General features: G+C 37.9%; 2 protein-coding genes across 6 annotated transcripts in view; one reads left to right on the forward strand and one right to left on the reverse strand.

Annotated features, from left to right (window-relative positions):
* Positions 1 to 14,713, reverse strand: part of klf9 (Kruppel like factor 9) — a 103,450-nt gene that overhangs the window by 46,295 nt on the left and 42,442 nt on the right. For 2 of the 4 annotated variants that reach the window (XR_012099269.1, XM_073048525.1), the window contains one exon: positions 901 to 7,093. The exons of the other annotated variants lie outside the window; for them this stretch is intronic. Coding sequence is in view for 1 of the 2 variants with exons in the window: in XM_073048525.1 (XP_072904626.1) it covers positions 7,083 to 7,093 (11 nt within the window). In the remaining variant the exon portion in view is untranslated. Of the gene's footprint in view, positions 1 to 900; positions 7,094 to 14,713 lie in introns of those variants that run through there. 4 annotated transcript variants of the gene reach the window in all.
* The window catches only part of smc5 (structural maintenance of chromosomes 5), a 63,825-nt gene that overhangs the window by 18,462 nt on the left and 30,650 nt on the right, over positions 1 to 14,713 (forward strand). For both annotated transcript variants that reach the window (XM_073048519.1, XM_073048520.1), the window contains exons 5-10: positions 1,179 to 1,313; positions 1,394 to 1,534; positions 3,219 to 3,380; positions 6,567 to 6,638; positions 9,118 to 9,373; positions 14,388 to 14,542. In XM_073048519.1, the coding sequence (XP_072904620.1) occupies positions 1,179 to 1,313; positions 1,394 to 1,534; positions 3,219 to 3,380; positions 6,567 to 6,638; positions 9,118 to 9,373; positions 14,388 to 14,542 (921 nt within the window). The remainder of the gene's footprint in view (positions 1 to 1,178; positions 1,314 to 1,393; positions 1,535 to 3,218; positions 3,381 to 6,566; positions 6,639 to 9,117; positions 9,374 to 14,387; positions 14,543 to 14,713) is intronic.

The following is a 14,713-nucleotide window of genomic DNA, read 5'->3' on the forward strand; positions in this document are numbered from 1 at the left end:
TCTATGCTGGCCTCAACTCCTCTTCCATTCCCGTTACCAAAAACCTTTGATTTGTCAGTCTTCTAAATAATTATCAACTTCCACTTTAAATAATCTTGTGGCCTTTACCACCCTTGTAGAGGGGCAGTGGATTCCAAGGAATCCACTACTCTCAGAAGAAATTTCTGCACTCCTGTTTTAAATGACCGGCTCCTTATTTTATAGCTATGTCTTTTTGTTTGTGACTTTCTTATAAGTGAAAATATCTCAACAATTACCTTATCAAACCCTCATTAGGGTCTAGTATATTTTAATAAGGTCACCCCCTCATTCTTCTAAATTCCAAGGAATATGAATCTTATAATCTCTCTGGATACTCTAACCCTCTAATTATAGGAATTAGCTTGGTGAATCATCTTTGGGCTGCTTTCAATGCGACACTATATGAAGCAGGATCAATTGCCCACACTGCCTATTATTGCTTCTGTTTCTAATGTTCTTTGTTTACAATTTGGTAAATATTGTTATTTTGCCAATGTTTATAATGGTTGATTTTCTTTTTCAAAAATATCCCTATATTTTGTTAATCACTGTTTATACATCAATAAGTAATCTGAATTAATATAAGCATTACTTAAGGATTGGCATCATTTAAGGATTTAGAAATCTCTTGTGTACTGATGCAAAACTTTCGTGTCAAATTTGGTCTAAATAGTAAAAGAAAACTGATTATCTCCCAATAGTTAACACGTGTTTCTGGTATGGAGAACTGGTATCATGATCTAATTTATGCTAATTCTGAACAAGCCTGGTTGCTTGGATTCTCATGGAATATCTTTTCTGGTAGTGCGACCTTCATGTGGTCTTTTGTGTCTTCAAGACAGATATTCAGAAGTTTAAGAAGCCTCATTGCAACTGTGGTATCAGAATCAGGTTTATTATCATTGACTTATGTCAAAAAACTTGTTTTACAGTAGCAGTATAATGCAAAGATGTAAAAAATAGTACAAATTAAAGCATAACATTGAAGAACAGGGCCACACTGAGACCTTGCAGTACCAATTTGTTTAAAATTGTGTCAACATCCTTTCTGAGTGCCTGTCCTTACACCTCTTCATCCTCACCCACCCACCCAATGAGCAGCTTGATGCTTCTGGTCTTTACAAAAGGTACATTCACCTTCCTTTTTAATTTTATAGGAGAAAGTTGGAGAGTTTGCAAAAATGTCAAAAATCGAGCTTTTGGAAGCCACAGAAAAATCAGTTGGGCCACCTGAGATGTACAAATTTCACAGTGATTTAAAAAATTATCGAGAAAAGGAGAAAGAACTTGAGGTAAAGATAGATGTAAATTACTGTGAGCATTACCTGCTTCCTTAGCAGCTTCAAAAATGGTTTATTTACTGCATTTATAGAACACGTGTAAAGAAAAGTCTGCTGCTTTGGAGAAAATGAAACAGAGAAATGAGCGAAGTGAGCAAGATGTGCAGAGGTATTATGAACGACAAAGACATTTGGATAAAATAAAGATCCTAGAAAGAAAGAGACCTTGGGTGGTAAGTTATGACATTATCTTGCTGTATTTTACTTCAATGTATGGGACTGGTCAGAATATTCCTTTGGAAACAATGTTGATGTTTTGGATTCCTAATTTAAATTTACATGAAAATGATTCATATCATTGACATTAATTGCTTGGGAATTATGACATAGGATAAGTTCAAATTCTGAACTATTTTTAATTATGTGAAGGATCTGGAGAGGAATTTCTTTAGCTTAAGATGGACTAAGTTTTTCCTCTCTTTGGATTGAATGATTTTGGGTAGATTGGGAGGTTGTGGTTATGTGATGAACCTGGTGACCCAAATGTTTTTTGTTTGCTTTCAATGTTTCGATCCTGTGCACCTGACCAAAATGATCTTCCTAAATGTTCCATGTTTAAGTGGAAAATGGCTGTTGATGTGTAGTGAGTCATATTCAAAGTACATTTGATATAAACCATTGTCTCAAAAGTACTATTTCTTTTTCTTTCTCACCGCCAACTGATATAGTTGTTTCTGCATGGTCTCAAATCTTCATGTTAATGTTCAGTGAATTACTTTCAGTTGAAGGTTTATATCCTGAAGAAGATTGAATTGCCAAAGTGATTCGCAGGCATCATGTTCACAAAACTGCAGGTGAAATGCTGAAAACTCTGCATTGCAGATGCAGGATAGTGGAAAGATTGACTTCTCATCACCATCATCATTTGCAGATGCTGGAAATCCATAGTAGTTCTGATGAAGCGTTAACTCTACTTCTTCTACCGATGTGCTTCTGATGTTTTTAATTATGGGTGCTGAGTTGTTGTGAATAGCTGCCCTGAACAGAAACAATGCACTGCTATTTTATATATTTAAATCTGGCTTTTAGAATTTTGCTAGGATCCTGAATTTCATTTTAGTACTCAACCTGGGCTGAACATGTGATGAACAATCACAACTGCTGCTTCAATACAGCTTGAGCCCAAGGAGATGTACTTGTATGTTTTTGCCGTGTCGTGGGAGTAGAAGTGCCTTTGTATAGTGTATAGAGAAATAACTCAAGTGCTTTCTTGAGAAGTGCACTGACCAGTGCTGTGGTCAGAGAAAGATTTTGATACAAAATGAGAGAAAATTCAATTCTAGTTGGTCTGGTGGGCAGTCCTTACAAAGTTCTTTCAGGCAAGAGGAAAATATGCAGATGCTGGAAACCCAAGCACCATACACAAAATGCTGGAAGAACTCAGCAGGCCAGAAAAAAAGTACAGTCGACGTTTTGGGCTAAAACCCTTCAGCAGGACAAAAGCTCTTTCAGGCTCCACTGTGTACATCATTGAAAGTGCTCCTTGGATGTCCACTTTCAATAAATGTGTTGATTACAAATAATTTTGTAGCTTTATATCACTACTCCTGAGTTTTAGTAGAATTATACAGTAGTGTAAAATATATCAATGTTCTTACTGCATTTTGGTTACAATATTTTGTAATGTGGTTTTCAGTTTGCTGTAGTTGTCTAATACGTGCTGCCTGAAAGAGAGGCTGAAGCAATAATTATGTTCAGAATGAAACTGAATAAATACTTGGAGGAAATATTTCTAGAAAAGTGGGACTAATTGAATAGCTTTCATGGACACGATTGGCCAAATGGCATCCTGTGTATTGTAAGATTCTAATAAAAGGCACTTGCTTTGTTTAAGATCTGACCCTATCTTTTGTAAAGGAATATGAGGCTGCACGACAGGAGCATGAAGAAGTAAAGCATCTCCGTGACCAGCTGAAACAAGAACTCAAAGCACTAAAAGAAGCTCAGACTCCAGTGACTAGAAGAATTCAGGTTGTTGAAAGGCAGTGTAAGGAGCAGGAGACAAAAGTCAAGGAAAAGGTTAGAATGAGAAGCTTGTTTGATGTTGGATAGGTTTTCTGATTTTATCTGTAGTTGCTACAAATATGAATCATTTCACAAACTTTGAAAACCTGTATATGTTGAAATAATGAATATTTTAAAGCATAAGAGATGTTATTTGTGCACTTATCTATGGAAAAATTGATAGTAACAGCTGTGCTGTTATTTTTTCGACAGTTTTTTCACAGCAATAGTTTTTCTATTTAGAAAAGGCAAACTGTTCTCTTTTATATGATTACAAAGGTTTATTTAATGAATAATATTGGTATGGTGGATGTATGACTTCTTTCATTCCCTAATCCCAAGGTTTTGCCTCTTTTCTGTTTGTTCAATATTGTGATCATTCTACAATCCAAAATTTCCTTCCCAATTTTCACCCCTTGCCACCTTATTGTCAAATAATAGCTTGTACTCAAATATATAAAATAATAGTCATTAATATAAGAAATATTATTCCATTTACTTGCAGCAAAATTTGTAATATATCTAAATGAGATTATTTTTTTCTTTCATAAAAATACCATGAGTCCTGGGGTTTTTTACATGTGCTTCAGCCCCTCACTGTGCTGTGGTGGGGAGGTCTGTACTGTGACTCATCTCTATGGAAACTTATACAGTGCTGGAGGAACTGAGCATCATGCAGCATTCATCAGGATATCTTCTTCATGCAGCCTTTGTGACAGGCTCCCATGTTTCAGGGCATTGTCCTTGCACGTTCAATTTGGATAGTTCCCTATATAGTACTAAAGTCTAGCAAGTTCTGGGCACTTTTGATAGTCTTCCACCAGGAGCTGATGTTTGGAAACAAACCATGGTGAATGAAGTTAGGAATATGGGATAAAGCTGTCACATCCTTTTGTAGACCTTTTTGACAAGTGTACATTTCAAAAGGAGATGGATGAAAGCCTCAATGATGTTACCTTTTTTTTTGGTGGTCCTAACTGATTTTGCTTGATTAGTTTACGTAGCAGCAATTACGTATAAAATCTTTGTCTATGTGACTCCTTCCTTACCACCTGTTAGAAGCTCCCATTTTATTTTTATGCCTGGAATGATGACTTAATTCACTGCACTTAAACATCAGTTTTATCTCAGCACTGAGTTGTTTCATCACAGATACTTGCATTTAAAGGACCTTAATTGTTGAAGTTAACGAACCTGATTAATGAATTGCTGTGATTATTCAGGCAGATGGATTAAATACACGTGCAGTATCATTTTTGCCTGAAGTTACCACATCTAATATTATAAGTGTGATGTAGTTCAGTACTCATGTTAATTTCATTTTTGTGTGAATTATGTCTTTAAAAACAATTAAGTGCATTTTAAATGAAAGTTGCACTTGTACAACCAGTAATGAAAAATTATAAACTGGAGTTATAAAGATTGATGCAACAGTGTTTTCTTAATTGTTTTAAACATTGGCATATGATTTTTGAACTTCTAAGAAAGATCTAGAAAAAAGTTGCCATTGCTTTTTTGCAGACACAGCCATATGGAGAAATTGGAGATATTTTTAAGAGGAAACTGAGTAAAAATGTGGGAAGAATAAAAGGTGCTGTTATTGTGAGGTGATGTTGGGGACAAGGTCGATGAGGGTCATGGACGCTGACATAGAACCTGTTCACCCTAATATCCTGTTTCTTTGTTGTAGATTTTACTTGCAAGCTTAAATGTATACTAAAGTTAAGCACAATTGTTCTTTTTAAACATATTTTATTTGCCTCGGAGAAAATGTTTTGGATAGCTTGTCTTGCATGGGAAAATAAAATTGTATTGTTAGTTCTTGATGCAAGTTTCTGAATGAATGAATGAATGAATGAATAATTACAGTCCAGTCAATTTAACCTTTGGTGGAGAAAATTCTAGAAACAATTCCCGACTACAGAACTGGCATTCACTGGTACAAATGTGGCTTGACTAGGGACAGTCATCAAGTATTTGTTAAAGACACATTGTTTCCAACTAATTTTTTAGTCTTATGATTTAATGTAGGGATAATACAGTTTTGGGAAGTGTATGATAGTGCATTTTGGTAAAAGGAACAATAGTGTGGACTATTATCTAAATGGGGAGAAGGCTCAAACATCAGAGATGCAGAGAGACTTAGGAGTCCTTGTGTATGACTCCCAGAAGGTTAATTTACAGGTTGAGTCTGTGGTAAAGAAAGCAAATACAATGTTGGCATCTCTTTCAAGGGGAATTGAACATAAAAGCAAGGAGATATTGCTGAGCCTTTATAAAACACTGGTCAGGCCACACTTGGAGTATTGTCAACAGTTTTGGACCCCATAACTCAGAAAGAATGCATTGTCATTGGAGAGAGTCCAGAGGAGGTTCACGAGGATGATTCCAGGAATAAAGAGGTTAACATATGAGGAGTATTTGGTAGCTTTAGGCTTGTACTCACTGGAATTTAGAAGAAAGTGGTGGTGGGCCGGAATCTCATTGAAACCTACCGAATGTTAAAAGAATTAGATAGGGTGGATGTGGAGAGAATGTTTCCTGTGGTGGGGGTATCCAGAACTAGAGGGCACAGTCTCAAAATTGAGGGGTGACCCTTTAGAACAGAGGTAAGGAGGATTTTTTTTTCAGCCAGAGAGTAGTAAATCTGTGGAATGCTCTGCCACAGACTGTGGTGGAGGCCAAGTCTGCGCATATATTTAAGGCGGAGGGGGATCATTTCCTGATCAATCAGGGCATCAGAGGATATGGTGAGAAGGCACGTGTGGGGTTGAGTGGGATCAGGGATCAACCATGATGAAATGGTGGAGCAGACTCAATGGGCTGAATGGCTTGATTCTGCTCCTGTCTTATGCATCAACGAAGGAAATGTGGTTAATGTTCTATTTATGGACTTCCAAAATGCATTTGTTGTGGTACTATATAGCAGAGATCATCCAAATTAAAGACTGTGGAGTAAGCAGGGTTAATTAGATAGGTTACCTTGCAACTCACAAGGGATTGAGTCTTGTCTTGTGCTGCAACGTACTTTGATTTCACTTTGTGCCTTGTACTTGCAAGAATGAAACCCTATTTAGTCTTAATTTATTTTGTAGTGTAGAACGTGATGTGTATTCAATCTAATTTGATTTTTAAAATGTGTATCATAATTAAACTGGGTGACTGAATGTGTGAAATAGTTGCAAAAATCTATTTTTGTAGAGTTCAGAAATTAAGAAAATCTCACAGGAGTGCAAACAAAAACAAGATATATTGGAACGGAAGGACAAAGAGGTCAGTACTGTTTCGCTTTTGGAAAAGTTTTAACAAGTTTTGAGCTATTTTTACTCAGTATGGAGATAGTCTTACAAAGAAATTAAGCTGTTAGAGAATTCGGGCAGATTCAAATGATCATTCTTCAGATAGTTAAATTTGAGAAGAATAAATTCTATACAGAATTTAATATTGCCATTGACAATGCAGTTCTGAAAATTGTAATTTTTTAAAGCATTTTATATTTGTATGCAATGTAGATTTATCACAGTTAGGTGAATCTGAAGTGATTAAATTATGAACACTCGAGCGGAGATTGTTCCCATTACAATCCCTGCTAAGTAACTAGAATGATGGTTGTAGCCTGACCATCATTGGATCAAGGAGAGAAAACAAGCCTAGTATCCTCATTGCCGTATTCTTCCCAGCAGCGTTTTCAAGTAGTCATCTTGTGTGTAGAGATTGCTAGAACTCAGCTGAAAGAGTAAACAGATTAGCAGACTAGTTAGAAAGATTTGGATTACACATCAAGAGAAAAAATAAAGATTGAAAGTACATGCAATATTACTGAAAAGCATGGGAAGAGGAGAGACTATACACAGACAAATCCTCAATCAAGTGAGCATGCCTACCCCCTTCAACCTCTTCCTCCATTAGCTGACTCTAGCCCTGGAAACATGAACTTGATGACAAAGGTGGCAACCACAGCAACAGGAAAGACAGTGGGCTCAATGCTGGGTCATGTGATTCAGGTCTTCATTGGTGGAAATGCCTCAGAGCCATTTATCACCTACCAGGACCCCATGATGGCAGCTCTTCTGGTTCAACCCCAACTCTAGCAGAAGAGGCCCTGCCATTTTGAGAAGAAGCAGAATTTCAGAATGTTAAATAGCTTTGGTTGTGAGCCCATTCCAGGAATTGCTTCTTCTTAAAATGGCAGAGCCTCTTCTGCTGGAGTTGCAGTTGGACCAGAAGAGCTGCCATCATGGGGTCCTGGTAGGTGATATTGGCCCTGACTGGCTCTGAGGTATTTCCACCACTGAAGACCTGAATCACCACTGACCCACTATTGAGCCCATTGTCTTTCCTGTTGCTGTGGTTGCCACCTTTTATTCTCAAGTTCATGTTTCCCGGGCTGGAGTCAGCTAATGGAGGAAGGGGTTGGAGGGGTTAAGTGTGCAACATAGAACTGGCATGCTCACTTGATTGAGGTTTTATCTGTGTATGGTCTCTCCTCTTCCCGTACTTTTCAGCTTGCCATTTAATTACTAACTTAGTTTGTTAGCTTGTTCCTGTGCTGTGTAATATTTTATGTTCTAAGTGCTGAAGCAATACAAATCTTCATTTAGCATTATCCTATATAAATTGCTAATTGAATGCTACTTCAAGCAAGTAGAATGAGATTGTGAGGGTCATGTTCTACTCTATGTAATTTTAATGACCAGGCCACAGAGTCTTCACTAATTTATGGTCACTAGAGCTGAATAAAATCTTGGTTTGGGAGGGGTTGGGGTAAAGGAAAATTCACTGGCTGAGATCCCTGGATGTGAGAGTACAGATGAGTAATTTATAAATGGCGTATGAGGGGTTTGTATCTGGGACAAAGAGACCAAGACTAAACAAGCAGTGATGAATTTACAAGAGGGCATTTCTGGGACAAAGAGAAAAAAAACTGCATCTGAGGAAATCTCATAGAAATAAAAAGATAATAAAGGTATTGAGAACATAAAGCTGGGATTATGTTAGGAATAACTTGACTTTTTTTTGATGCACTTAAGGTAGAAAGTATAATACTGCATTATATGCAGTGCTTTGTAAAAGTATTCATCTCCAAACCCTTTATTCACATAAATAGGAATAACAATAAGGGAATTTGTGAATCACATGTTCCTTTTTCCACAGTAGAGCCCCAAAACTAGAAAATTGTAAAACATGGAAAAACTAGATATTCAAAACTAAATGTCAGCAGTTCAAAAGTACTCATACCCCTTTGTTCAGTACTTAGTTGAAACGCCTCTCACAGCTATTTAGGCAAGTAATCTTTTTGGATAAGTCTCCGATAGCTTTGCACAATGTGATGGAGCAAGATTTGTCCATTCCACCTTGCAAAATTGCTCAAGCTGTGCCAGGTTAGTTGGGGAGTTGTGGTGGACAGCAATCTTGAGATCTCTGACAGGGTCACTCAAGGACATCAATTTTCTTCATTTGAAGCCACTCCATGGTCGTTCTGGCAGTTTGCTTTGAGTTGTTGTCCTGCTGAAAGACGAGCTTCCTCCTCGGTTTAAGCTTTCTTAAAGGCCAGCAGGTTTTTAAACCAGGATCTATCTGTATTTAGTAGCATTCATCTTCCCATCAGTCCTGACCAGATTTCTAGTCCCTGCTGCTGAGAAGCATCTCCATAACATATAAGTGGTATGGTAATAGTTTACAAAAACTTGATGTGTTATAAAATTGGAGGATATATTTCATATAACTAATTAAATTAGGATTTTTCTATAAGGTTGAAGAAGTTCAGCAAAATTTAAGAATGAAAAAAGATGAGGAAATTGACCGTCAAAAAAGAATAAGCAACACAAAGAAAATGATTGATGACCTGCAAAATGAACTGAATGCCACAAGGAATTATGACCATGTGCAACCTGAGATTGACCAAATTAGCAGTGCCCTCCGGAAAGTCCAAGAAGAAAAGGGAGCCATTGATACGGAGAAGGGAGAGCTGCGAAGAGAGAAGGAAAATTTAGAGAAAGACAAAAAGAGTAAGTGAATTCCCAGAAGTTTGCAAATTCCAGTAATTCAAGATGTAGTGGGTACTAAGATGAGCTGTATTTAAAATATCTAATACATTGGTAGTAAACTGACATTGTAATTATGACTTCTGTTATTAGCCATTGAATATTAAACATTTGTCAAATGGAATCAGGCAGAGTAATAAATGGCTGGTGTTTCATTTTCTAGTGACATTAAGTCAATTTTAGCAATCTTGTTGTGCGAGGCCCCTTGGGTAAGAGTGACCATAATATGGTGGAATTCTTCATTAAGATGGAGAGTGACATAGTTAATTCAGAAACAAAGGTTCTGAACTTAAAGAAGGGTAACTTTGAAGGTATGAGACATGAATTAGCTAAGATAGACTGGCAAATGATACTTAAAGGGTTGACGGTGGATATACAATGGCAAGCATTTAAAGATCGCATGGATGAACTACAACAATTGTTCATCCCAGTTTGGCAAAAGAATAAACCAGGGAAGGTAGTGCACCTGTGGCTGACAAGGGAAATTAGGGATAGTATCAAGTCCAAAGAAGAAACATATAAATTAGCAAAAAAAAGCGGCACACCTGAGGACTGGGAGAAATTCAGAGACCAGCAGTGGAGGACAAAGGGCTTAATTAGGAAAGGGAAAAAAGATTATGAGAGAAAGCTGGCAGGGAACATAAAAACTGACTGTAAAAGCTTTTATAGATATGTGAAAAGAAAAAGATTGGTCAAGACAAATGTAGGTCCTTTACAGTCAGAAACAGATGAATTGATCTTAGGGAACAAAGACATGGCAGACCAATTGAATAACTACTTTGGTTCTGTCTTCACTAAGGAAGACATAAATAATCTTCCGGAAATAGTAAGGGACCGAGGGTCTAGTGAGATGGAGGAACTGAGGGAAATGCATATTAGTAGGGAAGTGGAGTTAGGTAAATTGAAGGGATTAAAGGCAGATAAATCCCCAGGGCCAGATGGTCTGCATCCCAGAGTGCTTAAGGAAGTAGCCCAAGAAATAGTGGATGCATTAGTGATAATTTTTCAAAACTCCTTAGATTCTGGATTAGTTCCTGAGGATTGGAGGGTGGCTAATGTAACCCCACTTTTTAAAAAAAGAAGGGAGAGAGAAACCGGGGAATTATAGACCGGTGAGTCTGACATCGGTGGTGGGGAAAATGCTAGAGTCGGTTATCAAAGATGTGATAACAGCACATTTGGAAAGAGGTGAAATCATCGGACAAAGTCAGCATGGATTTGTGAAAGGAAAATGATGTCTGACGAATCTTATAGAATTTTTTGAAGATGTAATCAGTAGAGTGGATGGGGAGAGCCAGTGGATGTGGTATACTTAGATTTTCAAAAGGCTTTTGACAAGGTCCCACACAGGAGATTAGTGTGCAAACTTAAAGCACACGGTATTGGGGGTATGGTATTGATGTGGATAGAGAATTGGTTGACAGACAGGAAGCAAAGAGTGGGAGTAAACGGGACCTTTTCAGAATGGCAGGCAGTGACTAGTGGGGTACCGCAAGGCTCAGTGCTGGGACCCCAGTTGTTTACAATATATATTAATGATTTAGTTGAGGGAATTAAATGCAGCATCTCCAAGTTTGCGGATGACACGAAGCTGGGCGGCGGTGTTAGCTGTGAGGAGGATGCTAAGAGGATGCAAGGTGACTTGGATAGGTTAGGTGAGTGGGCAAATTCATGGCAGATGCAATTTAATGTGGATAAATGTGAGGTTATCCACTTTGGTTGCAAGAACAGGAAAACAGATTATTATCTGAACAGTGGCCGATTAGGAAAAGGGGAGGTGCAATGAGACCTGGGTGTCATTGTACACCAGTCATTGAAGGTGGGCATGCAGGTGCAGCAGGCGGTGAAAAAGACAAATGGTATATTGGCATTCATAGCAAAAGGATTTGAGTACAGGAGCAGGGAGGTTCTACTGCAGTTGTACAAGGCCTTGGTGAGACCGCACCTAGAATATTGTGTGCAGTTTTGGTCCCCTAATCTGAGGAAAGACATTCTTGCCATAGAGAGAGTACAGAGAAGGTTCACCAGATTGATTCCTGGGATGGCAGGACTTTCATATGAAGAAAGACTGGATCGAATAGGCTTATACTCACTGGAATTTAGAAGATTGAGGGGGGATCTTATTGAAACGTATAAAATTCTAAAGGGATGGGACAGACTAGATGCAGGAAGATTGTTCCTGATGTTGGGGAAGTCCAGAATGAGGGGTCACAGTTTAAGGATAAAGGGGAAGCCTTTTAGGACCGAGATGAGGAAAAACTTCTTCACACAGAGAGTGGTGAATCTGTGGAATTCTCTGCCACAGGAAACAGTTGAGGCCGGTTCATTGGCTATATTTAAGAGGAAGTTAGATATGGCCCTTGTGGCTAAAGGGATCAGGGGGTATGGAGAGAAAGCAGGTACAGGGTTCTGAGTTGGATGATCAGCCATGATCATACTGAATGGCAGTGCAGGCTCAAAGGGCCGAATGGCCTACTCCTGCACCTATTTTCTATGTTTCTAAGTGAAGTGCACAGTTGTTTGTCATCTGCACTTCATGGGCCAAACAGTAGGTGGCAATTATTGTAATAGGTGATGGCCCACATTCTGTGGTCAGCAGCCAAAAGCAATTGCTTGATGAAATAGCAGCTCCAGTAGACCATTTTACTCTTGAAGCTGGTTCACCATTCGGTATGATCATGGCTCTATTTCATTATGATATTCCTGTTCTCTCTACATAATCCTTCTGCCATTTGTGTATAGAAATTTCTATCTTGTCTCCTGAAACAAATTCAGGAATTGGCCTTTTGTCATCTGTGTTTATGAAGTTTACAAGTCCAACACCATATGAATGAACCAATATTTTGTTTTCCTTAAGTATCCTCTCCTATATCTTGAGACTGTCTCATTCTACCTACCCCACCCTCTCCCCCAGCCTATGATAAAATTTCTCTGGATGGTACTTTTCCCTGCGTGACGGCTGTATCAAATTTGTAGGCTACTCCCACTAATCCTTTCTAACCCCTTTGGTGCTTCTTAGCTCCACCTAGACTGATTCTACATTGCTATGCTATTTTTAACTGTTCCTGTGATTTTAAACTTTTACTAACAAAGCCGCTTCATTGCCTTTTCCTTTTTTATTAATTTCTGCTGTCAGCCTTTATCGCCGTGTTACAATTTATTTGTAATGACAGCTACATTATATCTGCTCACATCTTTTTGCAATGTTTATTCACGCATTGAGATACAGCACTTTGACATTTGTCTTTTTAACATGTTTGGACATTCAGCAATTGTTTGTATACCTGTTTGTCTAATTACCACTATTTCTTATCCACTATTTGTTAGTGCACGTCCTATCCTTATCCTAAACTCTTTCCTGCACTGCTTCCTTGTCTTTTTATATTAGTGTTCTAGATTTCCCTCTACTGGCACACCACCCATTCCTTTTTTAATTAATGAACTCCTTGTTTGTTCAATTCACTGGAAATCTGGCCCCAGCAGGGTTTGGGTGTTGTCTGTCCCAGTAGAACCATTCTTCCTTTCCCTAGTACAAATGTTAGTGCCTCACAAATCAAGACTTCTTCCATACCAGACAGAATTGCGCAGTCATCTCCCTGATTGGAATAATCCTATGCCAGTTTGCATTTGGCACACATAATAATCCTGGCATTAATATGTTTTGTGGCTCTGCTTTTGCTATCAGCAAAACTTTTCTCTTGGTCTATTTATAGAGTTGGTATGTACTTGGACAACTGGATTCTAGCCATTGTGGCTTTTTGTATCATTCGGTGGTGGTTGGTTTGTTTGTCTACTTAACAGCCTTCACACTGGTCCACAAATGTCACAAGAACATCAGATCTATTGGATGTGCAAGTTTGAGGTTCCCTTGAGGCTATCTCCTACATTCATTGTTCCTGTTCCATGTCAATTTCCAAATATTTGATCTAAATGGTGTGGCAACCTCTTGAAGGGAAAAGTCCTGGTAATTTTCACTCTGATGTCCCACAATCTGCCATTCAGATGTCAGATCCTCAACACAAAGCCAAAGTTCCCTGAGCTGCAAACATTTACAGCAATGTTTTGTCTTGGACAAAAAGTATTTGAAAGCTCCCACCTATTGTAGCAGTCACACATTTCTAGTTGTCCCTTATTTGTTTTGTTTTGATCAAACCTTGTTTATGTATTAATTTGTTTTAGCTGTTAAGATTTATTTATATGCTGTAGTTTAATTTTAAACAGCTCACAGTTGCAACTGCTGTGTTTGTGATTTCACACTAAGTTTTTCATGATACCGTTACTCATGATAGATGTCTTTCCATTCTCTCAGACTTGTCTCTTCTTTATGCTTGTTAAGCCACTTGCTGACAGTTGCCCATAATATTTGGTGGATCTTTTGGGTGATTACTTGAGTGGTCATTTTTTCCAGGTTGAATTTTCTTTGGCATTGAGGCAAGAATTGGCTGTTCAACAATTTCAACTGAAGAATATTACAGCTACCAATGCAATGTTCTAACTAGGAATAGGAACTAAACTAGATTTGGGTGATGCACAGAATTTCAGATAATCAATAATTTGGAAATATGAATTACAATAATGAATGCTATCTTCCTGTTTGTAAAATAATTCTTCAGGCTGAAGAAGTTGTTCAGCAATAATTTTTAATAGTTATGCCATTCATTTGGTCACTTTTGAATGCACCAGCCCTGACTTTACTAATGCTTTGGTAAGGAACTAGTGGACAAGTATAAAGACTCTGTTGCTAGAATTTCACTGAAAATCCTCTTGTTGAGGACTGTAGCCAAGCATTGTAAAGGAACATGGTATCTGTGTCAGCAGTTACTGTCTTGTTTACCCAAGTTATCATTAAACACTGAGAGCCTCATTGCTTTTGTTCCAAAAAAATAATGATATTGTTATCATAATTTTAAATATACCTTTAAGTCGATGTGTCGTAATGTGCTCTGCTTATGGCATCATGTACAACTATTTGAAACAGAGGTAATGGTTAATATCAAAAGACTTGAAGATATGATGAATTTTAAAGAAGCAAAACTTCGGGATCGATTTAGAGATACATACAATGCTGTCCTGTGGTTAAGAGAGAACAAGAATAAATTCCGTGGACACATCTACGAGCCAATTATGCTCGAGGTAAGGATCCTTTTGTAAGTATCTATTAAAATGATAATGCCATTATTTATGGTTAAAGAAGTAGGATGTCTTCCAGTTGTGTCTGGATTCCTATTATAAGTCTTGTTTTTCTGAAGTCTTCATTGACTTCAGTGACCAAGACATTGAACTGTATTGTTAACTAGTTACTAT

This window comes from Hemitrygon akajei, chromosome 6 (assembly GCF_048418815.1).
Source record: "Hemitrygon akajei chromosome 6, sHemAka1.3, whole genome shotgun sequence".
NCBI classification, from domain to species: domain Eukaryota; kingdom Metazoa; phylum Chordata; class Chondrichthyes; order Myliobatiformes; family Dasyatidae; genus Hemitrygon; species Hemitrygon akajei.